This window comes from Megalobrama amblycephala, linkage group LG3, assembly GCF_018812025.1.
Source record: "Megalobrama amblycephala isolate DHTTF-2021 linkage group LG3, ASM1881202v1, whole genome shotgun sequence".
NCBI classification, from domain to species: Eukaryota; Metazoa; Chordata; class Actinopteri; order Cypriniformes; family Xenocyprididae; genus Megalobrama; species Megalobrama amblycephala.
Window position 1 is genome coordinate 15,863,700 of NC_063046.1, and position 21,428 is coordinate 15,885,127.

General features: G+C 36.8%; 1 protein-coding gene across 1 annotated transcript; it reads right to left on the minus strand.

Moving 5' to 3' along the window:
- Positions 1–14: 14 nt before the first annotated feature.
- On the minus strand, positions 15–21,062 carry slc7a6 (solute carrier family 7 member 6). The gene is made up of 10 exons (XM_048184212.1): positions 20,912–21,062; positions 13,973–14,524; positions 13,329–13,454; positions 11,985–12,129; positions 11,766–11,889; positions 11,581–11,684; positions 8,680–8,776; positions 8,280–8,429; positions 3,239–3,422; positions 15–1,216 (listed from the first exon to the last, which is right to left on the minus strand). The coding sequence occupies exons 2-10, from the start codon at positions 14,457–14,459 to the stop codon at positions 1,149–1,151; spliced, it is 1,485 nt and encodes a 494-aa protein (XP_048040169.1). The 5' UTR covers positions 14,460–14,524; positions 20,912–21,062; the 3' UTR covers positions 15–1,148.
- Between the last annotated feature and the right edge of the window lie 366 nt (positions 21,063–21,428).

The following is a 21,428-nucleotide window of genomic DNA, read 5'->3' on the forward strand; positions in this document are numbered from 1 at the left end:
ATTCAAACAGGTTGTCTGGTAGAAAAAAAAGTTTTATTGATATTCTTTGCAATAAATTAATAGAAACATGTGCATAAAGGCAAATAACAAATATAGGGTGAAAGCTGTTCAGTGTTTCATGCTACAAGATAAACATATCAGAATGACCTGTTTAAATCACTTCTGGACTTGCATCCTGAGAACTGGGATTTTCACCAGTAAAAAAAAAAACAAAAAAAACCTTTATTGCTTGTTGGGCTGATGGACATTTAAAGTTGATTTTACGGAAACTGAATTATTTCTCCATGACACTTAGTATTGTAAATGGAGAATATGAATTCATTGAAACATTTTTTTTTAGTTTAAATCTGGAATATCATTTGAAATTAACAGAATTTGATAATAAAGATCCATACTTAGAAAAGATGCATTTAAAGAACTTTTCTAGAGTGACAAATGTTACCAGCACATCTGATGTACTCTTCATCTTTATTCTTACCTAGCTTCTTCCACAAGTGAACATGTGATGTTTCATTACATGTATAGCAGCTGATTTGACTGTGTACAATCACCTTCCCCCTAAAAGCCAGTTAAGGCATGTGGGCAATTATACAGGACTGACCTCTGGCCAACACCGAAAACACTCCAAATACTATAAAAGAACCGACACATATGTGTGAGAGTAAATCACGATGAGGAAGATGAGAATAAAATCAAACCCATAAAAAAGGTGTATAAATTAATTGACAAATTGTAAAATCTAGATTCTAAAATAAAAGCATGTTAGTTAAAAAATAGAGAAAAATGTTACATGAATCTAATTCTTGGCCATGTTCATAATGGCACATGCAAACCACTGTATCCTGTTCATGTTCTCATTTCACTGAGAGGAGTACAAATGGTGCTTCCATCGTAGGCCCGCTGATACCATTATGAACCGAAATCTCCATTTTCATGCCATAAAGTTCAGAAGGTCGTATTTCTAATACCGCAGTGCACCGTGACCTTAACAGACACCTTATAATATAAGAAAAAGAAGAATCCAACGCAGTGACATTAGGAGTGCATCTGTGTCTTTAAAAGTGTGGAAGATCTTTTTCCTGTATCTCCAGATACTGGTTTCCTCTTCCTGAACCAGTGGGTTTGTGGGTCAGAGGGGTGCAAGTGTTCTAATCAACAGTGTCCATCTCGGTGAGCACACAAAAGCAGGTGAACTGGGTGAAACGGGTGATGGCATCTGTATAAGGGAGACAACATGTTAAAAGTCCCAATGAAATCAAAATCGACAAATCAACAATATATTTATTATAAATTATTTATCCGTGGACATTATTATTTTTTAATTTATACGCCCTCATATTCTTCAACCCTCGTGTTATGTTCCAGGTCAGTTTGACCCATTTTGATTTCCGAGTTGTCGGAAATACCGGTTAACCTTTTTTTTTTCTTGACATTTTATGACTTTTTCAACATGCTGATGTGTTCTAACATATACACACATAATTTCTGTTACGTTTGTGATGTTTGTGGGTCAATTTGACCCACATATTTTAATGTTCTAAGACAACTGTACAGACCCAAAAAATAAGATTTTTTGTTATATTTTGTTATGTTGGTATTTAACTACCCTGGTGAAGGTAAAAAGGAGCTTTTTCCCCACTTATTTCAATACTGAAAAATATTTTGTCAGCCACAAATGGTAAAAATTAGGTGACATTTTATGACTTTTTCAACACGCTGATGTGGTCTGATATATACACATAATTTCTGTTAGTTTATGATGTTTTTTCGGTCAATTTGACCCACATATTTTAATGTTCTAAGGCAGGGGTGTCCAAACCTGCTCCTGGAGGGCCACTGTCCTGCAAAATTTAGCTCCAACCCCAATTAAACACACCTGAACCAGCTAATCAAGGTCTTACTAGTAGGCATAATAGAAACTTCCAGGCAAGTGTGTTGAGGCAAGTTGGAGCTAAACTCTACAGGACAGGGCCAAGTTTGGACACCCCTGTTCTAAGGCAACTTGTCTTTAATGTATGAACTTTATATTAGTTAGGCTAGTATTAGTTTTTGCGGTGATCGTAAATTGGAATCAAGAATTATTAAAGGGATAGTTCACCCAAAACTGAAAGTTTGATGTTTATCTGCTTACCCCCAGGGCATCCAAGATGTAGGTGACTTTGTTTCTTCAGTAGAACAAAAATGATGATTTTTAACTGCAACCGTTGCCGTTTGTCAGTCAAATAATAGGAGTGAATGGGAACTCCTACTATAAGAGTAAATAAAACTTGCTTAGACAAATCCAAATTAAACCCTGCGGCACGAAAGGATCGGTTTGTGCCAGAAACCGAACAGTATTTATAAAATTTTTTACCTCTAATACACCACTATGTCCAACTGCGTTCAGCACTCGTTTAGTGAGGTCTGATCGCGCTCTGAAAACGGCAGTGATGTCTCGCGCATATACTTCAATGAGTGTCAGACATCACTCGATCAGGGTTTAATTTGGGTTAATTCAGGGTTTAATTAACGAGCCGCAGGGTTTAATTTGGACTTGTCTAAGCAAGTTTTATTTGCTCTTATAGTAGAAGTTCCCATTCACTCCTATTATTTGACTGACAGACGGCAGCGGTTGCAGTTAAAAATCATCATTTGTGTTCTACTGAAGAAACAAAGTCACCTACATCTTGGATGCCCTGGGGGTAAGCAGATAAACATCAAATTTTCATTTTTGGGTGAACTATCCCTTTAAACTATTAAACTAAAGAATTATTAAAATTCACTGGTATCTAAAATGTTGGCATCTTAAATATTGAAAAGGTTTCATAGGTCAAAAACAACAAAAGCAATAACTGTATTTAGCCTATTTATTCGGGGATGGCCAGTAAATGTTTTGGCAAGGCAAATAAAAATCTAATCCAGTCAATATTTTTGTTTTTTAGCTAGTCGAGTGATACTTGTTAATAATAACAATAATTATATGATGACAATTTTCTGTTAGTCAAACAGTAGCCTACATGTGTATCAATTTGAACTGTGCTGCAGAAAGACTGGTATATTATTTTATCATTTAAAAATGTTTGTATTGACTTAGTACCAATTTAAGGTACTGGTAGGCTACTTTTGACTACGTTTTGACAAACAGTGGTGTCGACTTAAAGATGCACCACTCTTGCAATGGTCTCTTGCTACAGATTCTCGCTGAGGGTTAAGCCCTCCTGATGATGAAAGTTTTAGTGCTGAAGGCTGTGGTACTTACTTAGTAGTTTAGTGATGATGGGTGGGCGTTTAGACTCTGGAAGATAGATACCCAAAAAGTAAACAGGAACTCCAGAGAGGGCAATAGCAATTCCAATGAGTGAGTTGAGTGTGTCAGAATAAAGTGGCACAGCCACCAGGAACACAACACACATGCAGAAGATAATGGGATACAGCAGACTCAACTGATCGCACACGGACATGAAAAAGAAGAGAGGAAAACAACATTTTAAATTCACATTTCAAATTGCACCTGATTTTAAGGTGGAAACTATCTAGAAAGGGAAAGAGAAAAGCTTGTCTTAAGGGGTTAGTTCACCCAAAAATGAAAAATCCTGTCATTAATTACTCACCTTCATGTCGTTCCAAAACCGTAAGACCTTCGTTCATCTTCAGAACACAAATTAAGATATTTTTGATGAAACTTGAGAGCTTTCTGATCTCCCATAGAAAGCAACACAATTACCACTTTCGAGGCCCAGAAAGGTAGTTTAAAATAGTCCATGTGACTACATTTGGTGGGACCCCATTGACTTCCATAGTACGTTTTTTTTTCTTTTTTTTTTTTTTTTTTCATACTATGGAAGTCAGTGGGGTACGGAGCCCCTAAAGGGACCTTTGCAAAAATAAAAATAAATGACGGAGTTTCGCGTGCTCACGAGATACTTTCGCGTGCGCACGAGAAACTTTCGCGTGCGCACGAGAAATGTATTGCGTGCGCACGAGAAACTTATGTGTGCGCACGCGTTACAATTTGTGTATACTATAACCTACTTCATTTGTGCGTCACTGCCTATGAAGAATGTCAGAGTATGGATGCACATAAACTAATAAAGATCATGAAAATTAAAGAGAAAATAAGAGTGGATGCACATGAACTAATACAGCTGTATTTGCTCAAAATCTGGCTTTCTTAGACCAGATCGTCTAGGATGAATCCAGCTAATTATTCGTTTTAATTAAACACGTGCCTTCCTTATATCTAAAGTGCTTTATGTCAATGGCTCTGCTCGCAATAAGCGCTGTTTGAATTGAATGGAGAAAATAAGCATGTCTCTGCCACCTGTAAGGATGCGTTAAATCCGACAAAGTGGTTTAATAAAGGGCCGTTTGATCTTGTGAAATATGAAATTTTAGTACGCCTACATTTTACAGTTCCAGTACTTTTACATGGGAAAATATAAATATGGCCTACTGCCCTAACGAAATATAAAGGTTCATCATTTTTACTGTACCAATGTTTTTTTCATGAACCATTAAACGTGGCATTATGACAGTGCACACTGAGCCCATTTCCCAGCGCGATTCTTGGATGCCACAAATGGACATAAGTCCTTGAAAAATTACGCACTTCCCTAACGAAAGCCACATTTTGAGCACTTTTTACTGTATCAGCCTTATTTATTTATTTTTTTAACTTGGCAAAAAGAACAATGCACACAACTATTCATATCCCGGCCGTCACAGAGAATGCTTTAAAGCAGACAGACTTAAGGCCGTGATATAAACTGCCCTACGAAAGCCACATTTCAGCAAATAGATCGTTATTAATTTATGCACATCCATACTCGCATTTTCTGCATATTTTTGATGGATCTTTAATAATTAATGCGTGTCCATACTATTTTCTTCTTTAATAATTATCTATTTGCTCAAAATTATAAAGAAGAAGATAGTATGGATGCGTATGAATTATTAAAGATCTATTTGCTCAAAATTATGCAGAAAATGCTAGAATGGATATGCATACATTAATAAAAATATATTTGCTCAAAATTGAACATGCGAGTAGCCTATGAATGAATTAATAATGATCTATTTGCTCAAAATTATGAAGAAAATGCGACTATGGATGTGCATAAATTAATAACGATCTATTTGCTCAAAATTATGCAAAAAATGCGAGTATGCATGAATAGGCTAAATAAAGATCTATTTGCTCAAAATTATAAAGAAGAAGATGGTATGGACGCGCATGAATTATTAACGATCTATTTGCTCAAAAATATGCAGAAAATGCGAGTATGGATATGCATAAACTAATAAAGATCTATTTGCTCAAAATTATAAAGAAAATGCGAGTATGGATGAATTAATAAAGATCTATTTGCTCAAAATTATAAAGAAGAAGATGGTATGGACGCGCATGAATTATTAACGATCTATTTGCTCAAAAATATGCAGAAAATGCGAGTATGGATATGCATACACTAATAAAGATCTATTTGCTCAAAATTATAAAGAATGCGAGTATGGATGAATTAATAAAGATCTATTTGCTCAAAATTATAAAGAAAATGAGAGTATGAATTAATAAAGATATATTTGCTCAAATTATGCAGAAAATGCGAGTATGGATGTGCATAAATTAATAACGATCTATTTGCTGAAATGTGGCTTTCGTAGGGCAGTTTATATCACGGCCTTAAGTCTGTCTGCTTTAAAGCATTCTCTGTGACGGCCATGATATGAATAGTTGTGTGCATTGTTCTTTTTGCCAAGTTAAAAAAATAAATAAATAAGGCTGATACAGTAAAAAGTGCTCAAAATGTGGCTTTCGATAGGGAAGTGCGTCATTTTTCAAGGACTTATGTCCATTTGTGGCATCCAAGAATCGCGCTGGGAAATGGGCTCAGTGTGCACTGTCATAATGCCACGTTTAATGGTTCATGAAAAAACATTGGTACAGTAAAAATGATGAAACTTTGTATTTCGTTAGGGCAGTAGGCCATATTTATATTTTCCCATGTAAAAGTACTGGAACTGTAAAATGTAGGCGTACTAAAATTTCATATTTCACAAGATCAAAGGGCCCTTTATTAAACCACTTTGTCCAGTGGCGGCTGGCCAATAGAGGGCGCTAGGGCGCCGCCCTCCCTGAACCACACACGCAAAATAATAATCATATAAATTATTTAAATGTATATTTGTATGATGTAATATATTAGAAAATCATCTGTGGAAAATATTTTTTTTCACAATCACCATATGTCCTCTCTGTGTGCACCACTCAATTTCAGCTGAGGGGCAATCGAGAAATCGCCCAAAGGAGGCGGGTCTTTGTAGAATTTAGTCAAATACCTATTCAATATATAAATATATTCAAGATGTGACATAAAATTTAGCCAATCAGCGTCCTCAATTCTTATCTGCAATGGGCGATTTTTTTGTCGCCCCCAAACTGCTCAAATGAGGGCTTGGCCAGTAGTGGCGCGATTCAATGCATTCTCTTTGGGTTCCGGGAGGGCTCGCACTAACGTGCTTTCGTCATCATACGTAACCTTAACTTGTGCTGCGATTGGTGGACACAAACATACTTCTATTAATATTTTTTTTTTATGCTGAAGTGACATCCAGTAATTTCCTCAGTGCATTATTTACACTTCACAGATATATTCTCCATCTGCAAATGTTAGAAAGTCGAGAAAATATTTCCATTTTGCAGTCAGTCGTGGACGAGCCTTCAGCAAGCACAACCTTTCGTGGACGAGCGCCGCTGCGCGCATGCGCGCCAAACAGACGGAGTTCAATATGAGTAAAACACATTTTGCTAAAAATATTTGTAGTTGAAAATTCGTTTTTGTTGGCGAACATAATTATGCCATATGTAGAATTTTGAAAATACAACTAAGTGTATTTGTACGATAGCAGTAACTGTGTAAAGTGACTGTTGTAGGGTATTTAAATAGACTGTTTAGTGTATTTAACTTCTGCTTTAAAAAACATTTTGTTTTTAGATTGTAAAGTTACAATTTTAGAATATAGCCTAGGCCTAATGTGATTTGATCCCTTTTTTGCACATAATATAGCATGTACTACACAGTTACATTCATGTTTGTTTTTATAGCCTTCAATATGAACATTGTTTCTAGGACAATATTGGGCAGGATGTAATTTTTTTTTTTAAATTAAATACAGAATTTTTTTTTTAGATCCCAGCCCTATGGCATGCTTTAAATAATGAATTTTCCATGTTTTAGATAAGCGGTAATGATACATTATTATATCACTTGTTAAATGATTATTTAACAATTAGCCTATTCATTCCTGCATTTCTAAAACAAAAAATGTTTGCGCCCCACCAAAAATTTTTTGCACCAGCCGCCACTGACTTTGTCGGATTTAACGCATCCTTACAGGTGGCAGAGACATGCTTATTTTCTCCATTAAATTCTAACAGCGCTTATTGCGAGCAGAGCCATTGACATAAAGCACTTTAGATATAAGGAAGGCACGTGTTAAATTAAAACGAATAATTAGCTGGATTCATCCTAGACGATCTGGTCTAAGAAAGCCAGATTTTGAGCAAATACAGCTGTATTAGTTCATGTGCATCCACTCTCATTTTCTCTTTAATTTTCATGATCTTTATTAGTTTATGTGCATCCATACTCTGGCATTCTTCATAGGCAGTGACGCACAAATGAAGTAGGTTATAGTATACACAAACCGGAAATTGTAACGCGTGCGCACGACATAAGTTTCTCGTGCGCACGCGAAAGTATCTCGTGCGCACACAATACATTTCTCGTGCGCACGCGAAAGTATCTCGTGAGCACGCGAAAGTATCTCGTGCGAACGCGAAAGTTTCTCGTGCGCACGCGAAAGTATCTCGTGAGCACGCGAAAGTATCTCGTGAGCACGCGAAAGTATCTCGTGCGCACGCGAAACTCCGTCATTTTTTTATTTTTGCAAAGGTCCCTTTAGGGGCTCCGTAGTGGGGTCCATCAACTGTTTGGTTACCCATATCACTCAAAATATCTTCTTTTGTGTTCAGCAGAAGAAAGACATTCATACAGGTTTGGAACAACTTGAGGGTGAGTAAATGATGACAGAATATTCATTTTTGGGTGAACTATCCCTTTAATGCTAAACAAACTAACCCCAAAAGTTTGAATATATAGTGTATATAATAGAAGCTATAGCCGTTTGTAACAGGTTTTTGTGTGCACAGTGACAGATCACACTCTTCTTCACGTCATTGTTACGTTACAAAGTAGTAAACATTTTTTATTCCATCTGTACAGTCTCTACTGCCTCACCTTCAGTGGTCGGGGCCTGTCTGGCTCCTTCCAGCGAAGGTAGATCTGCCCGGCAATGGAAAGGCCAACGAAAAACCAGTAACTGAAGCTGTAATAGTTAATCAGCTGGAAAACATCCTCCACTGTAAGGTAGATCAGAGCCATGGCACACTGCAGACACAAAGCACATCCTTAGTTACTTGGTCCACTAGATGGAGACAGAAAACATAAAATATCCCAGACTGTGAGATTCTACAGTTGCACTTATAATTGATGAAGAACTAAATGTAGTTTATAATCGAAAGTTTAAAAACGTATATATAAAATATATAATTTTTAATACTTCAGAAAAAGTCACTCGGATAAAAAGAGAATGTTAAGATGCATTAGGCGTTAAAAAGTGTAACTGAAATGTACTTGCATTAAATAGCAGTGCAGGAACTGGTGTGAATCTCTGCACATGAATCATGGACAAAGCATCTGGAAGATGACCTTCTCGAGCTCCCACAAAGAACAACCTGCAGCAGCAAAAGACTCACTGTTTACTGAAATTTATCTCAAAAGCACCTAAGAAGGGTTATTATAGTTAACTTAAAGGTGCCCTAGATTCAAAAATTGAATTTACCTTGGCATAGTTAAATAACAAGAGTTCAGTACATGGAAAAGACATACAGTGAGTCTCAAACCCCATTGTTTCCTACTTCTTATATAAATCTCATTTTTTTAAACGACCTCCGAAGAACAGGCGAATCTCAACATAACACCGACTGTTACGTAACAGTCGGGGTGTACGCCCCAATATTTGCATAATGCCAGCCCATGTTCAAGGGATTACACAAGCCAGTATTAACGTCTGGAGCTGCACACAGCCGAATCATCAGACTAGGTAAGCAAGAACAACAGCGAAAAATGGCAGATGGAGCGATAATAACTGACATAATCCATGATAGCATGATATTTTTACTGATATTTGTAAATTGTCTTTCTAAATGTTTCGTTAGCATGTTGCTAATGTACTGTTAAATGTGGTTAAAGTTACCATCGTTTCTTACTGTATTCACAGAGACAAGAGCCGTCGCTATTTTCATTTTTTAAACACTTGCAGTCTGTATAATGCATAAACACAACTTCATTCTTTATAAATCTCTCCAACAGTGTAGCATTAGCCGTTAGCCAAGGAGGACAGCCTCAAATTCACTCAGAATAAAACGTAAACATCAAAATAAATACTTTACTCACATAATTCGAAGCATGCATACAGCATGCATGACGAACATCTTGTAAAGATCCATTTGAGGGTTATATTAGCTGTGTGAACTTTGTAAATGCGCTGTAATATAGTCGACAGCTCGTGTGGCAGGGAGCACGCGATTTAAGGGGGCGGCGCCGAGTGTAAATCAGTGCATTGTTAATTATGCCCCAAAATAGGCAGTTAAAAAAATTAATTTAAAAAAATCTATGGGGTATTTTGAGCTGAAACTTCACAGACACATTCAGGAGACACCTTAGACTTATATTACATCTTGTGAAAAAGCATTCTTGGGCACCTTTAAACTAAAACCACAAAAAACATTTTCGTTACTTAAAGGATTAATTCACTTCAGAATTAAAATGTCCTGATAATTTACTCATCTCTAATGTCATCCAAGATGTTTATGTCTTTCTTTCTGCAGTTGAAAAGAAATAATGGTTTTTGAGGAAAACATTCTAGGATTTTTCTCAATATAATGGACTTCAGTGTGGTACAATGGGTTGAAGGTCCAAATTGCAGTTTCAAAGCATCTTCAAAAGGCTCTACACGATCCCAGCTGAGGAATAAGGGACTTATATAGTGAAACGATCGGTCATTTTCTTAAAAAAAAAAAAAAAAAAAAAAAAAAAAAAGTACAAATTATACACTTCTAAGCACAAATGCTCGTCTTGCACTGCTATGCGCCACGCACCACGTAATCATGTTGGAAAGGTCACCATGTAGGCTGTGATGTACCCAGTGTACCGCGGTAGGGTGAAAAACTCCATCTCATTTTCTCCTCCAACTTCAAAATCATCCAACATCGATGTTTTACCTTTTTTTTGTAAGGCCGTTTGACTTAGTCTTTGCACGTTCACTTTGTAAACACTTGCTCAGTACTTCAGTCTACGTCACGCGTGACCTTTCCAACGTGATTACATAATGTGTGGCGCATCGCAGAGCAGTGCAAGATGAGCATTTGTGGTTAAAAAGTATATAATTTTTAATGTTTTTAGAAAACATTTTCTTGCTGTACAAGACCCTTATTCCTCGGCTGGGATCGTGTAGAGTCCTTTGAAGCTGCATTGAAACTGCAATTTGGACCTTCAACTTGTTAGTAGCTGTTGAAGTCCACTATATGGAGAAAAATCCTGGAATGTTTTCCTCAAAAACTTTATGTCTTCCTTTCTTCAGTCAAAAATAAATTAACATTTTGGATGACTTGGGGGTGAGTAAATTATCAGGAAATTTGAATTCTGAAGTCAACTAATCCTTTAAAATAAATGTGAACGGAATGTTTTTGCCACAGCAACATTTGCCATTTTAATTTAGATTAACATGATGTACTAAAATAAACTAAAAGAAAAAAGAACAACTATATAGACTAAAAATTAAAAAACACCACTAAAATACATACACAAAAATAAAATCCATAATAGAATCTAACAGTGATACTAAAATTAATCAAAGTGCTGAGATATCAAGCCAACTATGCAAACCAAATGCATAATTGCACAAAAAAAAACATCAGACAAAAGAAACAAAGCATTAAGATTGTATGAAAATTAGCTTCATACTCATATGCTTGCACATTGTTGACCTAAAAGCAAAATCAACTGTATTTGAAGATTTCATGCTAACATATCATAAATGAAACACGAACAAACAAGTGCTATAACGATTAACAGCAAAATGGGTTCTCAAAGCATCTGAATTCCCATCAGCACTGCATATATTTACTTAACACTCCCAAAATGTCTCAACACTCCTCAGATCCCATTATCTTACTCATGGAATAGTGGTAGGCACCCCACACAGTCATTACCAGAAAGCAGCTCCAGATGGTGTGAGCAATAGAGTAGCTCCCTATAAAAACCACAGGAGCTGAACTAAGCTTTGTTCCTCCTCCTGGAGGTTAACACCAGTCATTAAGAATAAACTTGAAGAACAAAGCAGGTTCAAGTGGAATAATAAAACCATAAAGCCAGTGCAATTGTACAGGTCCACAACACACTCTTTAGACTATGAAAATAAAAAGGACTTAAGTTATATTCTTCATGATGGTATGTAGAAATCAAGCTTTAGACTGACCTAGATGCAGCAATGATGGAAGCATTAAGACCTCCATAACAAGATAAAGCAACCGCAATGGGGATGGACCAACTCATCACTCCCAGGGTGTGGTCTGCAAATGTCTGTGGGACAATTAGGAAATATTAGCTGTTAGATTACAGACTCTACAAACATTATGACAAGATAGAGGTCTATGAACTCACCACAGCGACAGCATCACTGGCGAGGATGGCACTCATGTCGAGCACAGCGTAGTAGGCCACGTTTGTGAGGATGTAGATGATCGTAACGATGGGCATGGAGATTGCAATGGAGAGAGGAAGGTTCCTGAGACAGCCATGAACGATGTTAGCTATCTTATCAGTGCCTATTTTTACATGCCGTATCTTCAACTAAGGGGCAAATTTGTCTCAAAAAAGTACCTTTCAGGGTTCTTAATCTCTTCTGTGACAAAATTAAGAGTGTCCCAGCCTGAGTATGAGAAAAGAGCCGAGTACAATGCCAAAGCGATATCTCCTGGGTCACGAGACGAGCCTTGGAAAGAATCCTCGAAGTTCATTGTGAAACCTGTGTGAGAAAAATACTAAAACGTTTAGCGGCTCTTCAAGATCAACATGTATGTGAATGTTGTATTGCGGTTTTGCTCTTTTGTGTTATATGTAAGCAATAAGATACGAGAGGCTGTGCTGTATCATGAATAATCACGGCTGAAGGGCGTTGTTAGGCACGAAGCGGAGTGCCTGGAACCCCTTCAGCCGTGACTTATTCACGATACAAAACACAAAGACTGTCTTTATGAGTGTGTCAGTCAGTAGCGAAGACTTTTACATTGAAAAGACTGAATTGTTGTGAACACGGAACAAGACGCAAATGCTTTGACTAGCACTGTCAGTCATGGGAAAACCCCGTAACTGTTAAAAGGACAGGATAATACATCGGACATTTAAACAGATTTTTTTATTATGAAAATAGGACTGACCTGTAGGAAAATACTAAATCTTAATGCAGGTAATAAACTCGCTCACTCAATCTCTTTCTCACAATACTCTTCTACATAATACAGTAAGCTTCAATGAACAATATCATTTGAGAACATACAGTTTACGTTGCTAAGAGCGGTTGCTAAGGGTGTTGTGTAGTGATACACAGAACTGTTGGGTGAAGCGTTCAGCTGTTTTATTGCGAATAAAACACAGCCATTGACCAATCAGAATCAAGGACAGGAATTAACGGTTTTATAAGAATTTATATATCTAATAGGGCTGGGACAATACATCGATTCTTGATACAATGAATCTGGAACGATCCTGATATTTTCTTTCTCTAATCGATTCTGAGCTTAGTTTTAAAGAGATAGTTCACCCAAAAATGAAAATTCTGTCATCATTTACTCATTTACATACATTTGTCATCATTTATTCCATTGTCCAACCCTTTATGCCTTTCTTTCTTCTGTGGAACACATAAGATAGTATTTTGAAGAATGCTGGTAACCAAACAGTTCCATTGTATGAATGAAAAAAAAACATTTTTCAAAATATCTTCCTGTTTGTTCTGCAAAAGAAAGAATGTCATACAGGTTTGTGGGACATGAGGGTAAAAAAAAAAAAAAAAAAGATGAAAGAATTTGGTGAACTATCCCTTTAAGCGGATTCAAAACTCACAAGAGAGCAACATCTGGTTCAGACACGAACAAGTAAAATATTTGCAAAAATATCTTTTAAGATGGCTGATTGTGTAGAGTCAAGTAAATTTTTTTTTTTTACCTTGGCACAGTTTCACTATCCCTGTGATAATAATGACAATGAGGGCCAGCACTTTGGCGTAAGTGAAGACATCCTGCACCCTGGTACCCCACTTGACATAAGCCGAATTTATAAAGGTCAGCAGGCCTGAAATATCATAAATAATAAGCATTTTAGCATAAGAATAAATACAGTATATGTTGACATAATCACTCTGAAAACAAATTGAATGCACACTGAATGACAGCAATGGTAACTCCCTAAAGAAAACTAATAGGACAGCAATTAACAAACCATTATTATAGCTTGAATGGATTAGTGGGGATTAGTAAAAGTTTGGTGGTATTCATGGCAACATTAATGTTTCATTCATTTAGAGTGGCATGCCTAATGAAGCTGCTGAAGGTATCCAAGTGAAACGGGTATAAGAGGAGAGGCACCACAGAACCTGAAGAACAGGCTCCATGAACTCAAAAACAAGTTATTCATTAACTGCCCCTTGACATTTTTAAAAGTTATACCTCAATGGGTCTCAGCAGCTAATCAGATCTCAGGGTGAGAAAACAGAGAGAGGAAGAGATAACAGTAGAGTAAGAAAGACAATAAGAAAGTTAAAGAATGTGAAAAACAAGGGTGCATAGAAACAGTATGTACATGTTACTCACAGATACAGGCTGCAGCAATAAGTCGAGAAGCAGAATATGGTGGCTCGCAGGTGGGGAAGAGCGGCTGAACCAAGTAGTTGGCAAAGGTGATGGCGATAACAGCCTGACTCGTGGGTTCGATGATGAGCAGCGATGTCCACAGACGTATGAACGCTATGAAGCCTCCAAATGACTCCAGGATGTAGGCGTAGCTGGCGCCAGATTTAGTGATTGTCGTGCCCAACTCGGCGTAACAGAGAGCACCTACCACTGAAAAGATGCCACCGATGGCCCAGATAACTAGAGACAGTCCGTAGGAGGCACTGTAGATGAGAACACCCTTTGGCGACACAAATATGCCAGAGCCAATCATGTTCCCCACGATGAGGCTGATGCCGTTCAGGAGAGAGATTTCCTTTTTGAGCTGCATGCTCTCTTTGGGATTTGAAAGGGTCACAGGACCCTCAGGCTGGCCGTTCAGTGTTTTGGATTCAGTCTCGTTCTCCATTCTGTTCCACAGACGTAGGTGTTGGTGCTCAGAGACAAAAGTGGCCCTCGTCGGCCTTATCCAATCTGACAGAAAAGACAAACCAGAAAAACCAAAGTTATATTAGGAACAATAGCTTTGGGTAAAAATTACATTTCACCTCATAATGGAAACTCTGTCATCATTTACTCCCCCTAATGTCATTCCAAACCTGTATGACTTTCTTTCTTCTGTGGAACACAAAAGAAGATATGCCGTGTGCAGTATTATTAGGCAAGTTGATTTTCTGATCATATTTTTTTTCCAAGCACATTTTACCACTTCCATACCACATAAATCTTAATAACTACTATTAAGTTTGTATTTAATCATTTATAAGTGATATATAATCATTCATGAAGGCTGAAAGTGAAAAACTCCCTATATTCAGGTGTGCATAATTAATGAAAAGTCACAAATTATTAAATGCCCATGAGAAGGATGCAATACTAATGCAATACTAGAAATTGCAAAGTTAAAGCATGACCATTGGACAGCTAAACACTCATTGGGTCAGCAGGGTCAGACAAAAACAGGTAGAGAAGAAAAGACACATGTTAAAGGTGCCCTAGAACTTTTTTTAAAAAGATGTTATATAAGTCTAAGGTGTCCCCTGAATGTGTCTGTGAAGTTTCAGCTCAAAATACCCCATAGATTTTTTTTAATTAATTTTTTTAACTGCCTATTTTGGGGCATAATTAGAAACGAGCCGATTTCAGGTTGCGGCCCCTTTAAATGCTTGCGCTCTCCGCCCGCTCCCGAGCTCTCGACTCTATCACAGCATAAACAAAGTTTACACAGCTAATATAACCCTCAAAATGGATCTTTACAAAGTGTTCGTCATGCATACTGAATGCATGCGTCGGATTATGTGAGTATTGTATTTATTTGGGTGTTTACATTTGATATTGAATGAGTTTGAGGCTATGGTCTGTGGCTAACGGCTAACACTACACACTGTTGGAGAGATTTATAAAGAATGAAGTTGTGTTTATGAATTATACAGACTGCAAGTGTTTAAAAATGAAAATAGCGACAGCTCTGGTCTCCGTGAATACAGTAAGAAACGATGGTAACTTTAACCACATTTAACAGTGCATTAGCAACATGCTAACGAAACATTTAGAAAGACAATTCACAAATATCACTAAAAATATCATGTTATCATGGATCATGTCAGTTATTATTGCACCATCTGCCATTTTTCGCTGTTTTCCTTGCTTGCTTACCTAGTCTGATTATTCAGCAGTGCACATCCAGACGTTCTGCCCTTGTGTAATGCCTCAATCATGGGCTGGCATATGCAAATATTGGGGGCGTACACCCCGACTGTTACGTAACAGTCGCTGTTATGTTGAGATTCGCCTGTTTTTCGGAGGTCTTTTAAACAAATGAGATTTATATAAGAAGGAGGAAACAATGGAGTTTGAAACTCACTGTATGTATTTTCCATGTACTGAACTCTTGTTATTTAACTATGCCAATATAAATTCAATTTTTAATTCTAGGGCACCTTTAACTGCAAAAGAATGAAGAATTAAGGTGAAGAACTAAGTGTGAAACCATCAGGAACCCTTTAGTTTCCAGCGCCACCATTTTCCAAAACTGCAACCTACCTAGAGCCTCCAGAAATGCAAGGTGTCAGGATCTCAGAGACTTAGGTTAGGTAAAGAATCCTAAAAAAATGACACCCACTTAATAAGTGTTGTGAAATACATAAATACTGTTTTTTATAGGCTTTATAGACAGACAGATTGAGTGACTCTTGAAGGACCAGCACCACATCCTCTTGTACCTGTGTTTGAAGAATTTATCTTCCAGAATCTGGCAGTATGTTTTGGGAGTTCATTTTTAGTCCATCTCCTGAAAAGTCTGTCTTGCAGATATGGAATAAAAATGATCTTCCTAAACTTGCTGCCAGATTCTGGAAGATAAATACTTCAAACAGTGGTACAAGTGGATGTGGTGCATTCTTAATTCTTTTGCAGTTAACATGTGTCTTTTCTTTCCACCTGTTTGTCTGACTCTGCTGACCCAATGAGTATTTTGCTGTCCATTGGTCATGCTTTAACTTTGCAATTTCTAGTATTGCATCCTTCTCAAGGGCACTTAATATTTTTTGACTTTTCAGTCTGAGTTAAAAAAAAAAAAATTTGGGGCGCTTTGTATCTGTAAAAGAAAACTTGCCTAATAATTATGCACACCTGAATATAAGGCGTTTTTCACTTTCAGCCTTCATGAACAATTATATATCACTTATAAATGATTAAATACAAAATTAATAGTAGTTATTAAGATTGCTGTGGTTTGGAATTGGTAAAATGTGCCTGGAAAGAAAAATATGACCAGAAAATCAACTTGCCTAATAATTCTGCACACAGTATATTTTGAAAAATGTCTCAGTGGTTTTTCTGTCCATACAGTGAAGTCAAAGGGGCAGTGTTGTTATTGTTAAAGGTTTAGTTCACCCAAAAATTAAAATTCTGTCATTAATTACTCACCCTCATGTCATTCCACACCCGTAAGACTTTCGTTCATCTTCAGAACACAAATTAAGATATTTTTGATGAAATCTGTGAGGTTTTTGACTCGCCCATAGACAGCAATATAACCACCACTTTCAGGATCCAAAAAGGTACTAAAGACATCGTTAAATCAGTTGACGTGACTGCAGTGGTTCAACCTTAATTTTATAAAGCGATGAAGATACTTTTTGTGCGCAAAAACAAAAAAAAACGACTTTATTCAACAATCTCTTCTCTTCCCTGTCATTATCCTTACGTAGTAAGGACAGCGCAGGCTTCCATGTTTATGTCTGAATGCTGGCTCAGTATTGGCCAAAGCTGATCACGTGAGTAGCACGACGCATGCTTGTGATGCTGACGCAGGAGCCAGCCAATACGGAGTCGGCGTTCTGACGTAGAACTTGAAAGCGCTGGACGTAAACAGACCCTGCATCCCAGTGTGCATACTATCCACCCTATCTGCCCTAAATCGTATTGAAAATGACTAATGTCACATACTATTTAGGATGGATAGTATGCACATTGGGACATAACCATAGACTGTAAAAAAAGATGGATGCCGCGACGCCGCTTCCTTCCATTGTAATGAACGGATCGTAAAACGCACAATAATGGGTGTTGACATGAAACATCAACCAACAAAATGAAACATCAGTTTGGAGCCTGGGCGTGTGCAGAAGGAATCGTCAGTGGAGCCCAGAGGCGGAGTCGTGGACTTTTGCATCATCAAGATCAGATCACCTATTTGTTTTATTATCTATTATTTATTATATTTTTCTTTTCCTCTTTCCTTATTCACATAAAAATAATTAGTAACTGCCAGATAACGATCACCTTTTTTTTTTAGGCATGATATCTTAACTAATAACATTTATTAATTAGCTCATAAAGCCCACATTTAACGTTACCAAAAAAGCTCAGTGATCCGTCAGATCCTGTAGGTCGGTTAGTACAGTTTACTGCTGAACAACTCATTTTGTCAGTGTGAAATAACAGAAATCAAAACTTAATATCTTCAATCTCCCCTCGAAGCTCCAACAGTCCTCAGAGAAGCTGTCAATCATAACAACACGCCCCATTTCTACAGCATCAAATTGCTAGCTAAAAACCAAACTTATCACAAAAATTAACAATTGAATATGGTAACATATTGGAAGTTTAATTAATTTATTTATTCTGACTCAAGTGCCATTCATTCAAATGGAGAGGGCGGGGTTTATGACCTGTACTGCATCCAGCCACCAGGGGGCGATCAAAGAGCCCGCAGCTTCACTTTTCAGGACGTATGAGGCACACCCGGACATAAACAACGATATTGTTGAATAAAGTAGTTATTTTTGTTTTGTTTTTGCGTACAAAAAGTATTCTCATCGCTTCATAAAATTAAGGTTGAACCACTGCAGTCACGTCAACTTTAACAATGTCTTTAGTACCTTTCTGGACTTTGAAAGTAGTAGTTATATTGCTGTCTATTGAGGAGTCATATATCTCATATTTCATCAAAATATCTTAATTTGTTTTCTGAAGATGAACGAAGGTCTTACGGGGGTAGAACGACATGAGGGTGAGTAATTAATGACAAATGTTCATTTTTGGGTGAACTAACCCTTTAACTAAACATTAAAACTATTAAAAATAATGTTCTGTAATTGAAATAAAGGTGAAATAAAATAAAAAATATATATATTATATTGCCTTGACAACTAACGAAAATAAGTTTAAGTAAATACTAATTAATATAAAAAAATAAAAATGTTTATTTTATTTTTTTAAAATACTATAATAGTATAAACAAAATCAAACTAAAATAACACTGAAATGGGGTTCAGTATTGTTTTGGACTCCACTAACTCTCATGTATGGATACAAAACAGTTCTCCAAAGAAACATTCTTCAAAATAACTTCTTTTGTGTTCCACTGAAGAAAGAAAGTCATGCTTGTTTTGAAGACATGAGGGTGAGGTTGGGGATCAATGCAATTAATTGCCCACATGTAATGAAAAAGTCACATCCGGCCTCCAATATCTAGAGATGGTGTGAAGTCAGTATAGGTCAGTGTGATAAGTATATTACATACGTGCAGAATGTGCTGTAGCTAATTGACGAAAAGAAAGCTAGTGTGAAGATTGCATCACTGGGATTACGCAAACAAGAAAATATTTCTTCAGTCAAACGTTTCCTAACCCATCTCCCAATCCATTACCAATCAGAAGCTGAACATTTAACATGTTTAATCATGAGTTCAATCAGGGTCTATATGGGTTTCTAAATGAGGGAAATCACACGTTTAGTCCTGACTTGCTGTTTGTTGACCCTCTATAAATGATTAAGCACAACATGTCCGCTTCTGTCAGGTCTCCTACTGTGGAGAGCTGATAGCACATTCCTCTGATTATTTGGCTTGAACCACTTACTTCAACATTTATCCTTGTAAAACAGTCATTACATTACACTAAGTGTGTTTGAAAACCAACTGTAAACACTTGCTTGTCTTTCAAATTGAGGGCATATCTTAATTAATATGCAATATGGCGTGCAACTGATAAACAAGCACTGATTCAATTTTTCCCAAATTTTCCCCAGAGAGTTTTCCTTCCCTGAGGCTCGTTTCCCATCCTAGAAAATGTTTCCCAGAACTGAAAAATTCACAAACACATCTGCACTCATGACACATCAGTTTACAGTGGTAAAGGGCAGTCCACTGTCGTTGCCTTGGAAACTCAATGACATCATTTTAGATTTGACTTGAATGAGTCTAGATGCCTTGTTGTGGGAACGTCATGCTTTTGATTGATGTTCTTGATGTTTTCTTCTTAATGTGAGCTTATCTGTTTGATACAGACTCACAAGCACAAGATAATATGATTAACTCTCACAGGTAAATATTTAAACGGAAGTATAAATAATGCATGTCTGTTTGAATAGTATGTGTTGTATATCTATCTTTCGGAAAATGTTTTGGAAAGACACATTTTCCATGTTGTATCAGCTGAATGATCAACACTCAGTAAACTGTACAGTATGTCTATCCCTCACAGTCTCATTGACATTCATGTATTATTATTACATATTACGAATAAGTTCCATCCCTGTTTTCAACTCACACCATTTAAAGTTGTTTGTTATTCATTTTAAGTATTTTTTTTAAAGTAGTAACTTACACATAATTACATTTCATTAACTCGCACTATTCTCAAGAAATTGCTGATTTTGGCAGCACATAAACAAAAGCTGGTTATAAACAACAACAACAACAACTTGGCACCCCGCGATCAAAACAAGTTAATATTTGGCAACCCTCTTTGTTAGGAAAAGACGCACATCAGTGTCGCGTCAAAGAAAAGGAAGGTCGGGCTCTATACAAAATAACATATCTACTACATGTCATCAGCTGACACACAAAATAAAGAAATAAAACATCAAATAAAAAAAGCATAAGTTTCTTGAAACTGCATTACGACGAATTACAACACTTGAGCGTTGAGTTTATCCCCTCAAACATATCAGCTGTTCAAAAAAAAAAAAAAACGCGTTGTAATGCAGTCTGTAGCTACTGTGTGTTAGATTTTGGAGTGATGGGCTCATTAATACAGCTCATATAAATAAATTGGTCAGAAAGTGTATGTCATAGTGAATGACTTGAATAAAGCATTTTGTAGAATAGATGAGACGCGACGCGACATCCTGTTTTTCTAACGTAGAGCGCAACAGAATATGACACGATCACTGCGTCATTTTAACGCAGATATCCCCTCTCCGCTTTGCGTTGAACATACTGAAAACATTCAATGGAATCGAACAAACGGAATTAAAACGGGGTCGTTTTTTCTGGTGATTTAACATAACCTGTTCAGTCCGTCTTATCCTTATTCTTTAAGCGTAAAGTTAAAAACACAAACATGTTCTTACCTTATCGTGTCCTTTCTTTATCGTCTTTGTCTAACTGGTAACATTAGCAGAAAGAGCAGCATCTTTAACTACAGCAGGGTCCCTGAAACACTATGGGCAAGCTGCCAAATAAAGTCACGTGATACCGGTAAAATGTATGTCACGTGGGTGTTTTTGCAAATCAGACAGATGAACCCGGTTTGTCAGCAATCCTATTCAGGTGCTGCCCTGCAGCCAAACGCGACCCGTTTAAAGGTGATGTTCTCTTTCATTGTTTGTTCACAATTTTCTAAAGCGATAGGCCTATAGCTTTTTGTATTCAATATTTATATTTAGAGCTCTTCAAAGAAGTGAGTTATGCTCACCAAGGCTGTATTTATTTGGTCAAAAACACGGTAACAACAGTAATATTGTGAAATATTATTAAAAAATTAAAAAGATCTGTTTTCTATTTTAATATATTTTAAAATGTAATTTATTCCTGTGATGGCAAAGGTGAACAGTCGTCAGAAATCAGTCTAATATGCTGATTTAGTGT